The sequence below is a fragment of the Balaenoptera borealis genome, assembly GCF_965194805.1.
Source record: "Balaenoptera borealis genome assembly, chromosome: 8".
Classification (NCBI taxonomy): Eukaryota; Metazoa; Chordata; class Mammalia; order Artiodactyla; family Balaenopteridae; genus Balaenoptera; species Balaenoptera borealis.
This window is the reverse complement of record NC_138865.1, coordinates 2596644-2610397: the sequence shown is the minus strand read 5'-3', so window position 1 is coordinate 2610397 and position 13754 is coordinate 2596644. Positions and strand designations below refer to the sequence as shown.

At 39.1% G+C, this 13754-nt stretch overlaps 1 protein-coding gene across 8 annotated transcripts in view; it reads left to right on the top strand.

The window, feature by feature from the left end:
• The window catches only part of NEK1 (NIMA related kinase 1), a 232585-nt gene that overhangs the window by 29380 nt on the left and 189451 nt on the right, over positions 1-13754 (top strand). For all 8 annotated transcript variants that reach the window (XM_082402100.1, XM_082402099.1, XM_082402098.1 and 5 more), the window contains exons 2-4: positions 5392-5540; positions 6181-6277; positions 11983-12080. In XM_082402100.1, the coding sequence (XP_082258226.1) occupies positions 5424-5540; positions 6181-6277; positions 11983-12080 (312 nt within the window). In that variant the 5' untranslated portion in view covers positions 5392-5423. The remainder of the gene's footprint in view (positions 1-5391; positions 5541-6180; positions 6278-11982; positions 12081-13754) is intronic.

Genomic DNA, 13754 nt, shown 5'->3' with positions numbered 1-13754 from the left:
AATGTTTTTGTCTTCATTTTTTTGCATCTTTTTGTTTATGTATCCCTTAACTACTTATTGTGGATATAGATGATTTTACAACTTTTCTTTTTTAACCTTCCTGTTAGCTTTATAAGTGGTTTATTTACTACTTTTACAGTATGTTTGCCTTTACCAGTAAGATTTTTCCTTTTGTAATTTTCATATTTCTAGTTATGGTCTTTTCTTTTCCACTTAGAGAAGTCTTTGTACATTTCTTGTAAAGCCAGTTTAGTGGTACTGAACTCTTTTCAGTTTTTCTTTTCTGTAAAACTTTTTATCTCTCCTTCAGATCTGAATGATAGCCTTGCCAGGTAGAGTATTTTGGGTTATAGGCTTTTTCCTTTCATCATTTTGAATGTATTATGCTACTCCCTTCTGGCCTGCAAAGATCAGCTGATGATCTTTTGGAAGTTCTCTTGTACATAACTAGTTGCCTTTCCTTTTTTTTTTTTTTTTAAGATTTTTTTGATATGGACCATTTTTTAAAGTCTTTATTGAATTTGTTACAACATTGCTTCTGTTTTATGTTTTGGTTTATTTGGCTGCAAGGCATGTGGGATCTTAACTCCCTGACCAGGGATCAAACCCACACCCTCTGCATTGGAAGGTGAAGTCTTAACCACTGGACAACGAGGGAAGTCCCATAACTAGTTGCTTTTCTTTTTTTTTTTTTTTTTATTTATTTTATTTATTTATTTTATGACTGTGTTGAGTCTTCGTTTCTGTGCTAGGGCTTTCTCTAGTTGCGGCAAGTGGGGACCACTCCTCATCGCGGTGCACAGGCCTCTCACCATCGCGGCCTCTCTTGTTGCGGAGCACAGGCTCCAGACGCGCAGGCTCAGTAATTGTGGCTCACGGGCCCAGTTGCTCCGTGGCATGTGGGATCTTCCCAGACCAGGGCTCGAACCCGTGTCCCCTGCATTGGCAGGCAGATTCTCAACCACTGCGCCACCAGGGAAGCCCCACTAGTTGCTTTTCTTTTGCTGCTTTTTTAAAAAATATTTATTTATTTTTGGCTGTGTTGGGTCTTCATTGCTGTGCACGGGTTTTTTCTAGTTGCGGCGAGCAGGGGCCACTCTTCTTTGCAGTACGTGGACCTCTCTTTGCGATGGCTTCTCCTGTTGTGGAGCATGGGCTCCAGGTGCACGAGCTTCAGTAGTTGTGGCTTGCGGGCTCTAGAGCGCAGGCTCAGTAGTTGTGGCACACGGGCCCAGTCACTCTGCAGCATGTGGGATCCTCCCGGACCAGGGCTCAAACCCATGTCCCCTGCATTGGCAGGTGGACTCTTAACCACTGCTCAACCAGGGAAAAGCCTTCTTTTGCTGCTTTTAAGGTTCTGTCTTAATCTTTAATTTTTGCCATTTTCATTTTAATGTTTCTTGCTGTGGACCTCTTTGGGTTTATCTTGTTGGGGACTCTCTGTATTTCTTGGACCTGGATATGTTTTCTTTCCCAGGTTAGGGAAATGTTCAGCTATTATTTCTTCAAATAAGTTCTCTTCCCCTTTCTCTGTCTCTTCTCCTCCTGGGACCCCTTATAATGCTAATGTTACACATTGGATGTTGTCTTAGCGGTCTCTTAAACTATCTTCATTTTTAAAAATTATTTTTTCTTTTTTCTCTTCAGCTGGGTGATTTCAACTACTCTGTCTTCCAGTTTGCTGATCTGTTCCTCTGTATCATCTAATCTACTGTTTATTCCTTTTAGTGTATTTTTTATTTCAGTGATTGTATTCTTCATATTTGTTGGGTTTTTTCCTTCTGTTCTTTAACTCCTTGTCAAACTTCTAAGAGTGTTCATCCATTTTTCTCCTGAATTTATTGAGCATCTGTATGATCATGACCTTGAACTCTTTATTGGGTAGATTGCTTATGTCCTTTTTGCTTAGTCCTTCTGGGGTTTTGTCTTGTTTCTTCCTATGGTATGTATTCCTCTGTCTCCTCATTTTACTGAATTATCTATCTTTATTTCTGTGAATTAGGTAGGTCGGTTGTGTTTCCCAATCTTGGACAAGTGGCTTTGTGTAGGAGTTGTCCTATGGGGCCCAGTGGCACACTCCTCTTTGGTCACAAGAGCTATGTGCTCTAGGAGTGTCCCTTTTGTGGGCCCTTTTTTGGTGGGGCTGCCCTGTGGCCTGGTTGATTGTCAGGTCCTGCCTCCTGTGGTGGCTGCCACTGGTGGGTGGGGCTGGGTACTAGCGTAGCTGACTACAGTTCCCCAGGGGGTGGCCTCCAGGGCTGTTGCCATCTGGTTAGTGGTTGGGTAAGCTCCTGTCGCTAACAGGCTAGAGGGAGGACTCCAAAATGGCTTTTGCACCATCAGTGTCTTCATGGAAGAACAGACTTCCAAAAATGGCTGCTGTGAGAGTCTGTATCCCCAGGGGAGTCCCAGTGGCCCTCCTGCCTCTACGGGGGGCTCTCCAAGATTAGCAAGTGGGTTTGATATAGGCTTCTTTCAAATTACTGCCTCTCAGAGCTGTATCTCACGAGTGGGTGAGATTTTGTGTGCGCCCTCTAAGAGTAGAGTCTTTTTTTTCTACAGCGCTCTGGCTCTCTTGTATGCAAGCTCTGCTGGCCTTCAAAGCCAGGTATTCTGGGGGCTCATCAACCTGGTGCAGGAGCCCTGGGCTGGGGAGCCTCATGTGGGGCTTGAACTCCTTGCTTCTCGGGGAGGACCTCTGCATTTGTGATTATCCTCCTATTTGTGGGTCACCTGCCCATGGCTGTGGGTCTTGTCTATCCTGGGTCTCCACCACTCCTACCCATCCCATTGTGGTTCCTTCTTTGTATCTTCAGTTGCAGAAAATCTTTTCTGCTGTTCTTCTGGTTGTTCTTATAGGTAGCTGCTCTTTAAATAGTTGTACTTTTGGTGTGTTTGTGGGAGGAGGTGAGCTCAGGGTCTTCTTACTCTGCCATCTTGGCCACCCCCCCCAAATTAAATATTTATTATTTTTTGATTAACAAACTGAATTCGTGTATCTTCACAGTATGTGTGATCTTGCCAGTAGGCAGTGCTAGAGGTTGCTTTTGGGATACTTTTTCTCTCCCTACCTCTCCCTCCATCTATCCTCCTCCCCTTCCCTTCCCTTTTTTAAATTTTCACTACCTAACCTATTGTACTCTCGCTTCTGTCTCCACCACTCTCCTGAAGTTACTCTTGATGAAATTAACAACCTTAATCAAGTATCTTACGGTTATTTGGTACAGTAAGTTTCTAAGTGTGATACTGATGGCAGAAATATAAGGAAAACATTAATAAATTTGTTCATATCAAAATAAACTTTTGTATTTCAATAAAATTGAAGACAAATGGCATATAAGCAAAAAAAATTCATGCTGGAGAAGGGCTAACATCGTCATTAAGAAGCTTTTACAAACTAATGAAAAGAAGATGAACTTGAAGATGGTGGAGTAGAGAGATGTGGAACTCACTTCCTCCCACAAGTACATCAGAAATACATCTATGGGGCTTCCCTGGTGGTGCAGAGGTTAAGAATCCACGATAGATAACAGTTTCTCCTAAATTCTTAGAGTCAAAGGAATTTAACTAAAATGAAAAAGCAGAGGAACTACTCCCAAGTAAAAGAACAAGAGAAATCCCCTGAAGGAACAATGAAACAGACCTCTCCAGTCTACCAGACCCTGATTTAGAAAAGGAGGTAATAAAAATGCTGAAGGAGTTAAGAAAGATTATTGATAGAAATTCAGATCACTGTAACAAGCAACTAGTAACTATAAAGAGGATGCAATGTTTATAGCAGCACTGTTTATAATAGCCAAGACATGGAAGTAACTTAAGTGTCCATCGACAGAGGAATGGATAAATAAGATGCGGTACATATATACAATGGAATATTACTCAGCCATAAAAAAGAATGAAATAATGCCATTTGCAGCAACATGGATGGACCTAGAGATTATCATTCTAAGTGAAGTAAGTCAGACAGAGACAAATATCATAAGATATCACTTATGTGGAATCTAAAAAAATGATACAAATGAACTTACTGACGAAACAGAAATAGACTCACAGACATAGAAAACAAAACTGTGGTTACCAAAGGGGAAACAGGGGTGACAGGGACAAATTAAGAGTTTGGGATTAGCAGATACAAACTACTGTATACAAAATAGATAAACAACAAGGACCTACTGTATAGGACAGGGAACTATATTCCTAATCATGTAAACACCTATAATGGAAGAGAATCTGAAAATATGTATACATGTATTTGGAATACTTTGTTGTGCACCTGAAATTTACACAGTATTGTAATCAACTATACTTCAATTAAAAAACAATAAAGAAGACTGTCCCAGTAGAAAATGGACAAAGAACCTGAATGAATAGTTCAAAAGAGAAGAAATACAATAGTTCAGAAATGTGGAAGAATTTTTCAGATTCATTGGTAAGCAAAGGAACTTACAAAAAAAAGCGAGACACTACTTCCCCCCATCCAACATAATGAATAACAATAAGAACAGATTGTGGCACAGTGCTCACTGTGTGTAGGGCACTGTTCTCCAGACATTAATGAAATTGGCTAATCCTCCCCGCAGCTCTATAAGCAGGTCCTGTTGTCCACATTGTACAGATGAACAAACTGTGCCACTTAAAGATAAGTAACTTGTCCAAGGTCAAATAGCAAATAAGTGCTAAAGCCAGGATTTAAACCCAGGCTGTCTGACTCTAAGGTTTTAGTGCTCTTTGACTACTACCCTTTATTGCCTCTGAAAGATTTTAATAAATAATAACCACTGTCAAAAGAGTACGTAGGAACAGGCACTTTTATTCACTGCTGGTCAGAATGCAAGCTAGTAGGCGTTTCTGTAAGACAAGCAGTGTGTTTGAAAGCTTTAACATGTGCATATTCTTTGAACTCACAGTGTGTACTGTGGAAATCTTTATAATAAGTACATAAAAATGTATGTACAGAAATTTAATCTGAAGTTCTTTTATAATAGCAAAACACTGTAAACAGCTTAAATGTCTAAGAGAGTATTATTTAAACAACTTTGGGAAATAGTCTTGCTAAGCTTGTATTCTTATTGCAGGTAGTAAAGTAATGCTGCTAATTAATTAGTTCATGTATGAAAAGGTTTGCTTCTTCCTCCATTAAGTATGTACAGTATTTGACTTTCCAAAGTATTCTTATAAGATTGAAATGTCACTGGTTTTCTCTTTTTAGCTATCTCTAGGTTGCATGACTAAAACTGAGGTAAAGTTTATTTAACCTTCAGTAAAGATTTTATATATCTTTTTTTTAAGTAAGCAAATCTCTGAGGAATAGAATTTGAATTAAATATTATAATTGTTATAGGTGACATGCTTTATTTCTATTAACTGTTACTCTTTTTTTTTTATATCTAGCCTATCTGTTAAGATGCCTTAGAAAAAGAACCATGGAGAAGTATGTTAGAGTACAGAAGATTGGAGAAGGTTCATTCGGAAAAGCCATTCTTGTTAAATCTATAGAAGATGGCAGACAGTATGTTATCAAAGAAATTAACATCTCAAGCGTAAGTATATTTTTTGTTTGGTCATCCAAGTAGAAGTCTGGTTACAAGAGAGAATAAAAAAATATATGGCAATGCATGACCTAAAGTGAAAGACTGCCATAATCGCAGAGAGAACCACTAATTTCAGAAGAGTCTGTAAATCCTTTCAGATTTTTTTCTGTGATGTGTGCTCATGTTTATGTGTTTAAAAAAGATACCTCACCTACTGTTCTGTGACTTAATCTGGTTTGAACATCTTAAAATGTTTTTGTTATATTTGTGCTTTCAACTTATTCTTTTTAACTTCTAGCTATGTTTTAGTATTTGGGCTGTGCTTCATTGGTAGCATTATTATTATTTTTTAAATATTTATTTATTTATTTGGTTGCACCAGGTCTTAGTTGCGGCAGGCGGGCTCCTTAGTTGCAGCTTGCGGGCTCCTTAGTTGCAGCTTGCGGGCTCCTTAGTTGCGGCATGCATGTGGCATCTAGCTCCCTGAGCAGGGTTTGAACCCAGGCCCCCTGCATTGGGAGCACGGAGTCTTATCCACTGCGCCACCAGGGAAGTCCCGGTAGCATTATTTTTAACCACTCTCTTTTTGATGGACTTTTATGTTGTTTATTTACTTAATTTACTATTTTCTTTTTTCCTTCTATTTAAGATGTCCAGTAAAGAAAGGGAAGAATCAAGGAGAGAAGTTGCCGTGCTGGCAAACATGAAGCATCCAAATATTGTCCAGTATAGAGAATCATTTGAAGGTCAGATAAATTTTGCAAGAGCGCTCAAAAGAACTCCTAAGCCTTATGACAACTGTTGTATACTTCCCTTTTAAGGATCTTTTTGTGAATTATTCTCAGGAAGAAAAGTATATCATTTCTGCTTCAGTACACATGCATTTTAGACATAGGAGGAACAGTCATTTACACCTTTTTAAACTTCTTTTAAGTGCTACCATCACTGCCACTGAGAAAATGTTCTGATTTTAGAAAGTATCCTGCTTGAGAGTGTTCTCAGGTTCTTAAAATATTATAAAGTATTGCTGTTTTGGAAATATCTACCATCATATTTGGTAATGCAGGAACTAAGATAAGACAAAGCTTCTGTAAAGGCAGGAAAAGGTGGTTTATTGAAGTCATTCCCATTATCGTAAATCTGTGTCGGTTGCAAAATAGAAAGATAATCTAGATTGAAAGTAAAAGATAGTTTAAATGACCATTTCAGTGTCGCATTACATACCAGTTTAAGCAGCTGAATTAAAGTATCCTTGTTCCCAAATAAACTTGGTATCTATTAAAGTAGAACATACTTTTAAAAAGTATATGGATCATTAACACCTTATGCCATAAAGTACTCAGTTTATTTATTTTATGATGGCAGTGAAATGAGGCTTTATAGCTCATGTGAAAGAGTACAATGTTAACCATCTCTTCTTTCTCAGGACCTTGAATTTCCTTTATTTATCTTTCCCTTAGCATCTGTCTTTTAGTTTCTTTCTTCTTTCATCACCAAGATTTTACTATTTCAAGGTAAAAGGTTTGAATGTATGTCAACACATATTCTATCAGACGTTTTGTATTTATGTTGAATGCTTCACCTAGAAACATCTGAATGATTCAAAAGGGATAGCATGTTCTTTAAATAAGGTTATATTATTACTGGCGTTTAGTTTTAAAGGAGTAAACGGTCATGGTAAACATACTCAGGAGTGCAGACATGCATGAACCCCAAGCTCTCTGTTCCTCCCACTCATTCTCATTCCCTAGGGGTAAGCAATGTGAATAATTCCACGTTGATTCCTTACTGTATTTTCTGTGCCTGTGTGGAACAAGCATATGTGTGTAGCCTTTGATGTTTAAAAACAAGTGGGATCGTATCTATGTATGTCTGCATCTAGTTCTTTTCACTTTGTCTCTCATGGGTATCTTTCCATGTCACTGTGTATTGATGCACCCCATTTTTTACAACTTTCTTGTAACATCTGCAGTGTTTTCCACTGGATGCACTTTATGGCTGTATCGCAATTTGTTTAGCCTCTTTTCTGTTATGGATACTTAGGTTGTATTTAGTGTTTCACTGTTACAGGTAGTGTTGCACTGGACGTCCTTGTACAGGTGTCTGTGTACTGTGGCAGTCTTTTAGGAGTGGAGTTCTTAGACTAAAGGGCATGAGAGTTCCTTTTTCTCACAAGCTCTCCAACCCTGGCCTGTAAGTTCATTCTCAGATTTATAAGATGTAGTTTCATCTGGTGATTCTATACATTTGGTATGGAATTTGGTCCCTGTTTCTGCCTCACCTGAGCCATCTTCTCATTTTAATCATGTAGCTCTTTGGACCTCTTAGTTTCTCATAGAGCTTCTGGGAGCTCTGAAACACAAATATTTAATTTTTCTCTAAAATGATTAAAAATACCTTACATATGTGAACATTTTAAATCTCTCAATTTTTAAAAATAAGCAAGTTGGTTAAAAAAGTGAAAATTTTGATGTTATTTTGAATGTCTGCCATGAAAGGTGAGGAAATTAGCGTCTTTACAGTTCCTCCCCACTGATTTTTGTTCATCTTGACAGGGTAAAAATATTTAATAATTATCTTTTGTTCTGAAGTTATAGTTCTTAGAGTTTTTTGGTCTTGGTTCTGTATTTAGACAGATTCAATTCTTATTGTTAGTTCTTTTATAACTTAGATACCCCTTTCCAGAGATACTTGAATTTATCTCCAACTTTTCTGGATTTCATCAATTTTTTTTCATGTTGAGCTTATGGATGCTGTATTCCCTCAATGCAGTTACTGTTTGCATTTCTGAGAGTGTCTAACTGATGCTTTTATACGTGAATAAGTATCTTTGATGACCCCTTTTCCCTTACAAGCACATTATGTCTTCTGGCATTGAATGTTTCTGTAGAAAAGTTTGAGTTCAGCATAAAGCTTCTCCTCTTGAAGGTAATTTACTTTATCTTTCCTCAGTGCTCGAAGGATTCTTTCTTTAGAATTGAAATTCACCAGAATATGGTTTAGTATTAATAATTCTGATTCTGTCTCTCTTGGAACATTTTGTACCCTTTCTGCCTGCAGATTCTAGTTTTTCTTTGTTTCAGGAAAGTTTTCATTTCACTATTTTAAAAATATCCATATATACCTTAAAATAAGGAAAAATATTCCAAAGTTTGTTTGTCATAAAGTTGTCTTAGCTTGCAGATGAATTCTTTCTTATAAAATCTCTTGTATTACAGGATGTGCTCTCAAATTTTAAAATACATTAAATAACAAAGTGGGTTTGGGGAGAAAACTTCACTGAGTTAGTTTTGAGTGCTTATAGAGGCCCTCAGGCAGAATCGGTTTTAAAAAGAGGCATCAAAGAAATTTAATACTGATGTCATAATTGCAGATATTAGATACTGTTATAAGTCTTCTAAAGTCACTTAAAAGGCAGTATGGTTATGTTGTGACAATCATGCATATGAACTCTCTAGGATGATTTTTTTAAAGTCCCAATATTACACGTATGGGAATTAGGACATAGAAAAAATTCCACTGACAACATAAACAGATTTTAAAAGTGCTCTCTTTCAGTTAGCTTAAAAGGAAATGAAGATCATGTGTATCGGGAAAACATAGGTGAATCAATAAAAGACATTTATATTGATGACAGATGTGAAATATTAGGATAAAATTGTTTTGTAAAACTGGAGAGTGGGGAGAAAACAGTATTTCCAGGTATATAAATGTATAATTAGATTATATTAAATATTATAATTAGACACTTTTTGTCTATATTCCTAACATTTTTAAATTTTTAAAAATTTGATCTTATCATTGAGAAAGTGTTGTGTCACTGTATATTGGGGTATCTGTGTTACACAGTTTTGTTTTCTCTACTGTTATTCATATATTGCTCTCTGTTTTTAGTTGTCTCTAGCTATCACCTTCTAATTGCTTTCATTCTTTTGTTTGTATTTTCCTACAATCTATGTTTTTTTAACCTCATAAGTTTGTTTTACTTCTTAACTGTTGCAAAAGTAGTTTGTATATCTTTAATGGAAGCTTTTCAGTCTTACTTATGGAGCTTGTGTTGGCATTCACCTTGTTCCCCATTGGTGTTGCCAAAATCTAACTTCTCTATGTACTTGAAGAAAGCTTTTCTTTGAGGCTAAATTTGGATTGCTTTTTGCTGCAGGTACAGAAAATCTGGCCAGTACTGGCTTAAGGGAGAAAGACATTTAATGATCTCACCTGACAGGAAGTCTTAAAGATGAGTGGTCCTGTGTATAGGGGTATATGGTAGGGTTAGGCTCTGTCTGATTTCTACTGTGACATCCTTAATAGGCACGTTTTTAAGCCTAATGCTGTCGCCTTGTCCTGAGAAGACGCTTTGCAACTCCAGGCAGCGCCTGCATCCAAAAGATGCCAAAAGAAGGGGCAAGGGCAGCGCCGGCAGCTCTGCTCTTGTCTGTTCCTGTGACCAGACGAGCCAGTGCTTTCTCAGAAGCCACTGGTCAGACTTCCTCTTAGATCTCAGTGACCGAAACGGGGTCAGTGACCACCTCTAACTGTAGGGGAGACTGGGAATTAGGGCATCTGGGATTTTTTTCAGCTTCTCAAGTGAGAGGCGACGAAGGGAGCAAAGTGTTAGAATTACAGGGTTAGTGGGCCAGCAGTGCGTGCTTCGCTGAGTGGTCGTGGTTCGTGTCCTCTCTTAAACTCTCGGTCGTTTTCTAACATGCCTTGAGGCTTTGTCCCTTGCCTTACAGTCTTTTTGCCTCAATTTCAAGCAGTTTCTAGGTGCTCATTATTTTGGGTTTTTTGGAGGGTGTTTCTTCAGTACTGCGAGCCCATTGGTGATAGGGGTGGTGTCTTATATTTCTGTATCCCTGGCATCTTGTGCAAAGTGCCTGGAACATAGTTGGCACTCAGATGCTTGAATGATCGAAGGAATACAAAACAGATTAGTATTTCCCTCAAGCAGAAAAGACTATTCTTTTAACCTTACATTTTAACTAGTATTTATCCCAAAACAAATGATAAATGTGTAAACAGCAAAAAATATAACAGAGCTCAGATATTTTTCTTCAGGATTGCTTCTCCATTTCCTTTCTCAGGTCCTGTTTAACCTTCTCTGTCTCTGTGTCTGTCTGTCTGTGTCTCTCACACACAGACACACACACCTTTTTAAAAAAATGTTGTAATGGTTTTATTTAATTTTTGCTACATGCAGATGGTACAGAATTCAAAGGTTACATAACAGTAAAAGATTTGCCTTCTGTTTCTATTTTTGAGTCACCTGTTCTTCCCTCCTGGAGGTACCCACTGTTACCACTATCTTGAGTTTCCCTCCAGAAATGTTCTAAGCGTTAATAAGCATACATAAATCATAGCACACGGTACTTTTTTTTTTGCTTTTTGTTTCTCATGCTATGTAAATGGTGACATTCTATGCATGTTTTTCATAAGTAGTAGATTGTACGGTTTTTTGGGGTTTTTTCTTCTCACAGTGATTTCTCACATGTATATTTGGATGATCTTTTTGCATCAATTGTAAAGAGTTATACAGATTCTTAATCAGCTCATTCATGTAGGTTCCCAACCCCAGGCACATTGGAAGCAGTGTATCCAAGGTGCATGTGAGCACTTCGAGTAACAAGACCACCACCCAAGGTGCCAGAGCAAGGCCATCAGCACAAGGCAGCACGGGAAGTGCACCCTGGGAAGGCTGTTCCTTGAGCTGTGATAGGTGATATTGGCCGCTCTTCCTTACCTGGGAAGAGGCAGTGTGGTCTTAGTCCTGTGGAAGAGTGAGGACGGAGAGAAGGATTGGAAGTGTTCTTCTCGTCCTATCTACCCCAGGAAGGGTCATGGAAGTCTTTTATCCTGTGGACTGAGGCATACAGGTGATTAGGGAAGTGCCCCATCTTCATGTTCGTTCACAGATTATACATCACTACAAAGAGAGCTCCAGGGGAGTAGAGACTGTCTCGCTGCTGAGTCCTGACAGTTCATCGCAGCGTCTGTTACTGTGTTTGTTTCACAGGTAATCAAGTGGATGAAATAAAGCTGGAAAGTAATGGTCAGCTAAAAACCAAGCTTACCCATCTCTGACAAATGAGTGGAAAAATGGGATTTTTATAGTTGACGTTTAAGGAAATATATATTAAATGAAAGCAACTATATCTGTCTGCATTTTGTCCATATTGCAGAGATGTTTATGTCAGTGTGGATAATGGGATGGTGTATTCTTGGCAGAAAAGTCACTCATGATGGAGTTGCCTGCTAACCCGTTACCGCACAGTCTGTATGACCAGTAAACCTTGACTTTGCACTTCAATTCTTCTGGCTGTGGTTCTGTTTTTAGTTTAGTGGAATGTATTTAATTAATTGCTGCTTTTTAGTAAACCTTTAGGTACCTTTAATGTAGCTATGCTTTTGATGTACATTTTCAAAAATGGACTGTAACGTTTATATTTTGTAGAAAATGGCTCTCTCTACATAGTGATGGATTACTGTGAAGGAGGGGATCTATTTAAACGAATAAATGCCCAGAAAGGCATTTTGTTTCAAGAGGACCAGGTGAGTTAGCACGTGGGAGACTGGGCTCTTACTCCGTAAGTGTTGTTGAGAATTCATTCAGCGCTTGTTTGTTTGTACTACGAGTGTTAACTGGATGCCTACTCCAGCTCTTGTGACCTCCCTCCTGAGTTCAGGTCCCGTCTCGTTTCCGTCTGTGGCGATGCTGCTGTGTGTGTCATATACGTCGTGTCCTCTGTGTGTGTGTGTGTGTGTGTGTAACTATATTTTTATGCGGGTAGCTGATTGATTACTCTGTATGCTGTCAATTGGCTTACGGCCGCCTTATCTTCTTAGAATGTGGCTTTGCAGGTAACTCCAGCTCTAGAAGCCTTGCCCTACAACTGTGTGAAATCCAGTCTTCGTTTTGATTTCAAGGATCTCTAAAATATGAGCTATTCTACGTATGCAGTCTTGTTTCCTGTTCCCTAGTGTGCACCCTTTTTCATCGATGTACCAGATATTTATCGTGCATTCATTTTGTGGTTGGCACTGGGACATAGGTTTATACCTCTCTTTCTTCTTCCTGTGTATTTATTCTGATTATTTATTTTATTTTGGTAATACCTTCTCCCCCGAACCCCTGACTCTCTGTTACTAATATTTTACCATTTTTTAAAAAACTCAGCTCAAGTCCCAGCCTCTTCTTTAGATTTTCCATAGGTACTCTGATTTTCCATGATCTTTTCCTTCTCTGAATTCCTATTGCATTTCTCATTATCACCCATCCTTAATTTTAATTGCAGGCTATTACGTAGGAGAATGGAGGGAGCTCTGTGCTAGGAGTGTTGCATTTGTTGTCTCTCTTTTTTTTTTTTTTTTAAAATATGTGATTTATTAGGAAAAAAGCTAAACAGTGGAAAGGGGGAAAGACTGAGAAAGAGCACTCACGTGTGTGTGTGTGTGTGTGTGTGTGTGTCAAATGAGGGTGGTGGTGAAGGAATCCCTCCCAACCCTAAGTTCCATGAATAAGAGGGGGGCAAGATGCTGCAGCTCTCGTGACCCTGGTCAGACTGGCAGTAAAGGAACCACTAAACTGAAGACATATGGAGGGCAGGGGTCAGGTCTACCTTATTCACTGTTATATATCATCAGCACCTAATTAGAGAGTTTAACAATCAGGAAATAATTGTTGAAGACAGGAAGGCAGAGCTTGCTATATGCCGGCCAATGATGGGGGTGTTGGGGGAGGGAAGAGAAAGCCGAGACAAAGGGAAGGAGATAGGAATCTGAGAAAGAAAGAGCACCAAGGGTGGTGGGAAGGAGAAGGCATCTATCTGGTGGGTTAAGGTGTTGAAACATCAACACCTGTAGCTGAGTAGGTGTCGGGGCTGGGACGGTGCTGGGGAAAGATGGCCCAGTCTTCTGAGGCAGCAGGAGTCTAGGAAAGGGCTGAATGAACAGTGGAACAGGGCAAAGAAGGGCCAAGTCTCTAAAGCTTGTTACAGAAAGATGAGTCACTGCAGCACACAAAATCCACTCGAGCATTTTGTCTGAAGAAAGACATGGGGAGACACAGGTCCCCACAGCCCTGGTATCCATACAGGAACCTGTCACCTGCGTAGACCTTCCTCAGGAAGCACTGCTGGCTGTCTTGAGTTTGGCAGAAGCTTTCCCCGCTCTCACAAACCCCGCTGGCGTTGACTCGGTGACACTGGAAACATTCTAGAGCTTGCA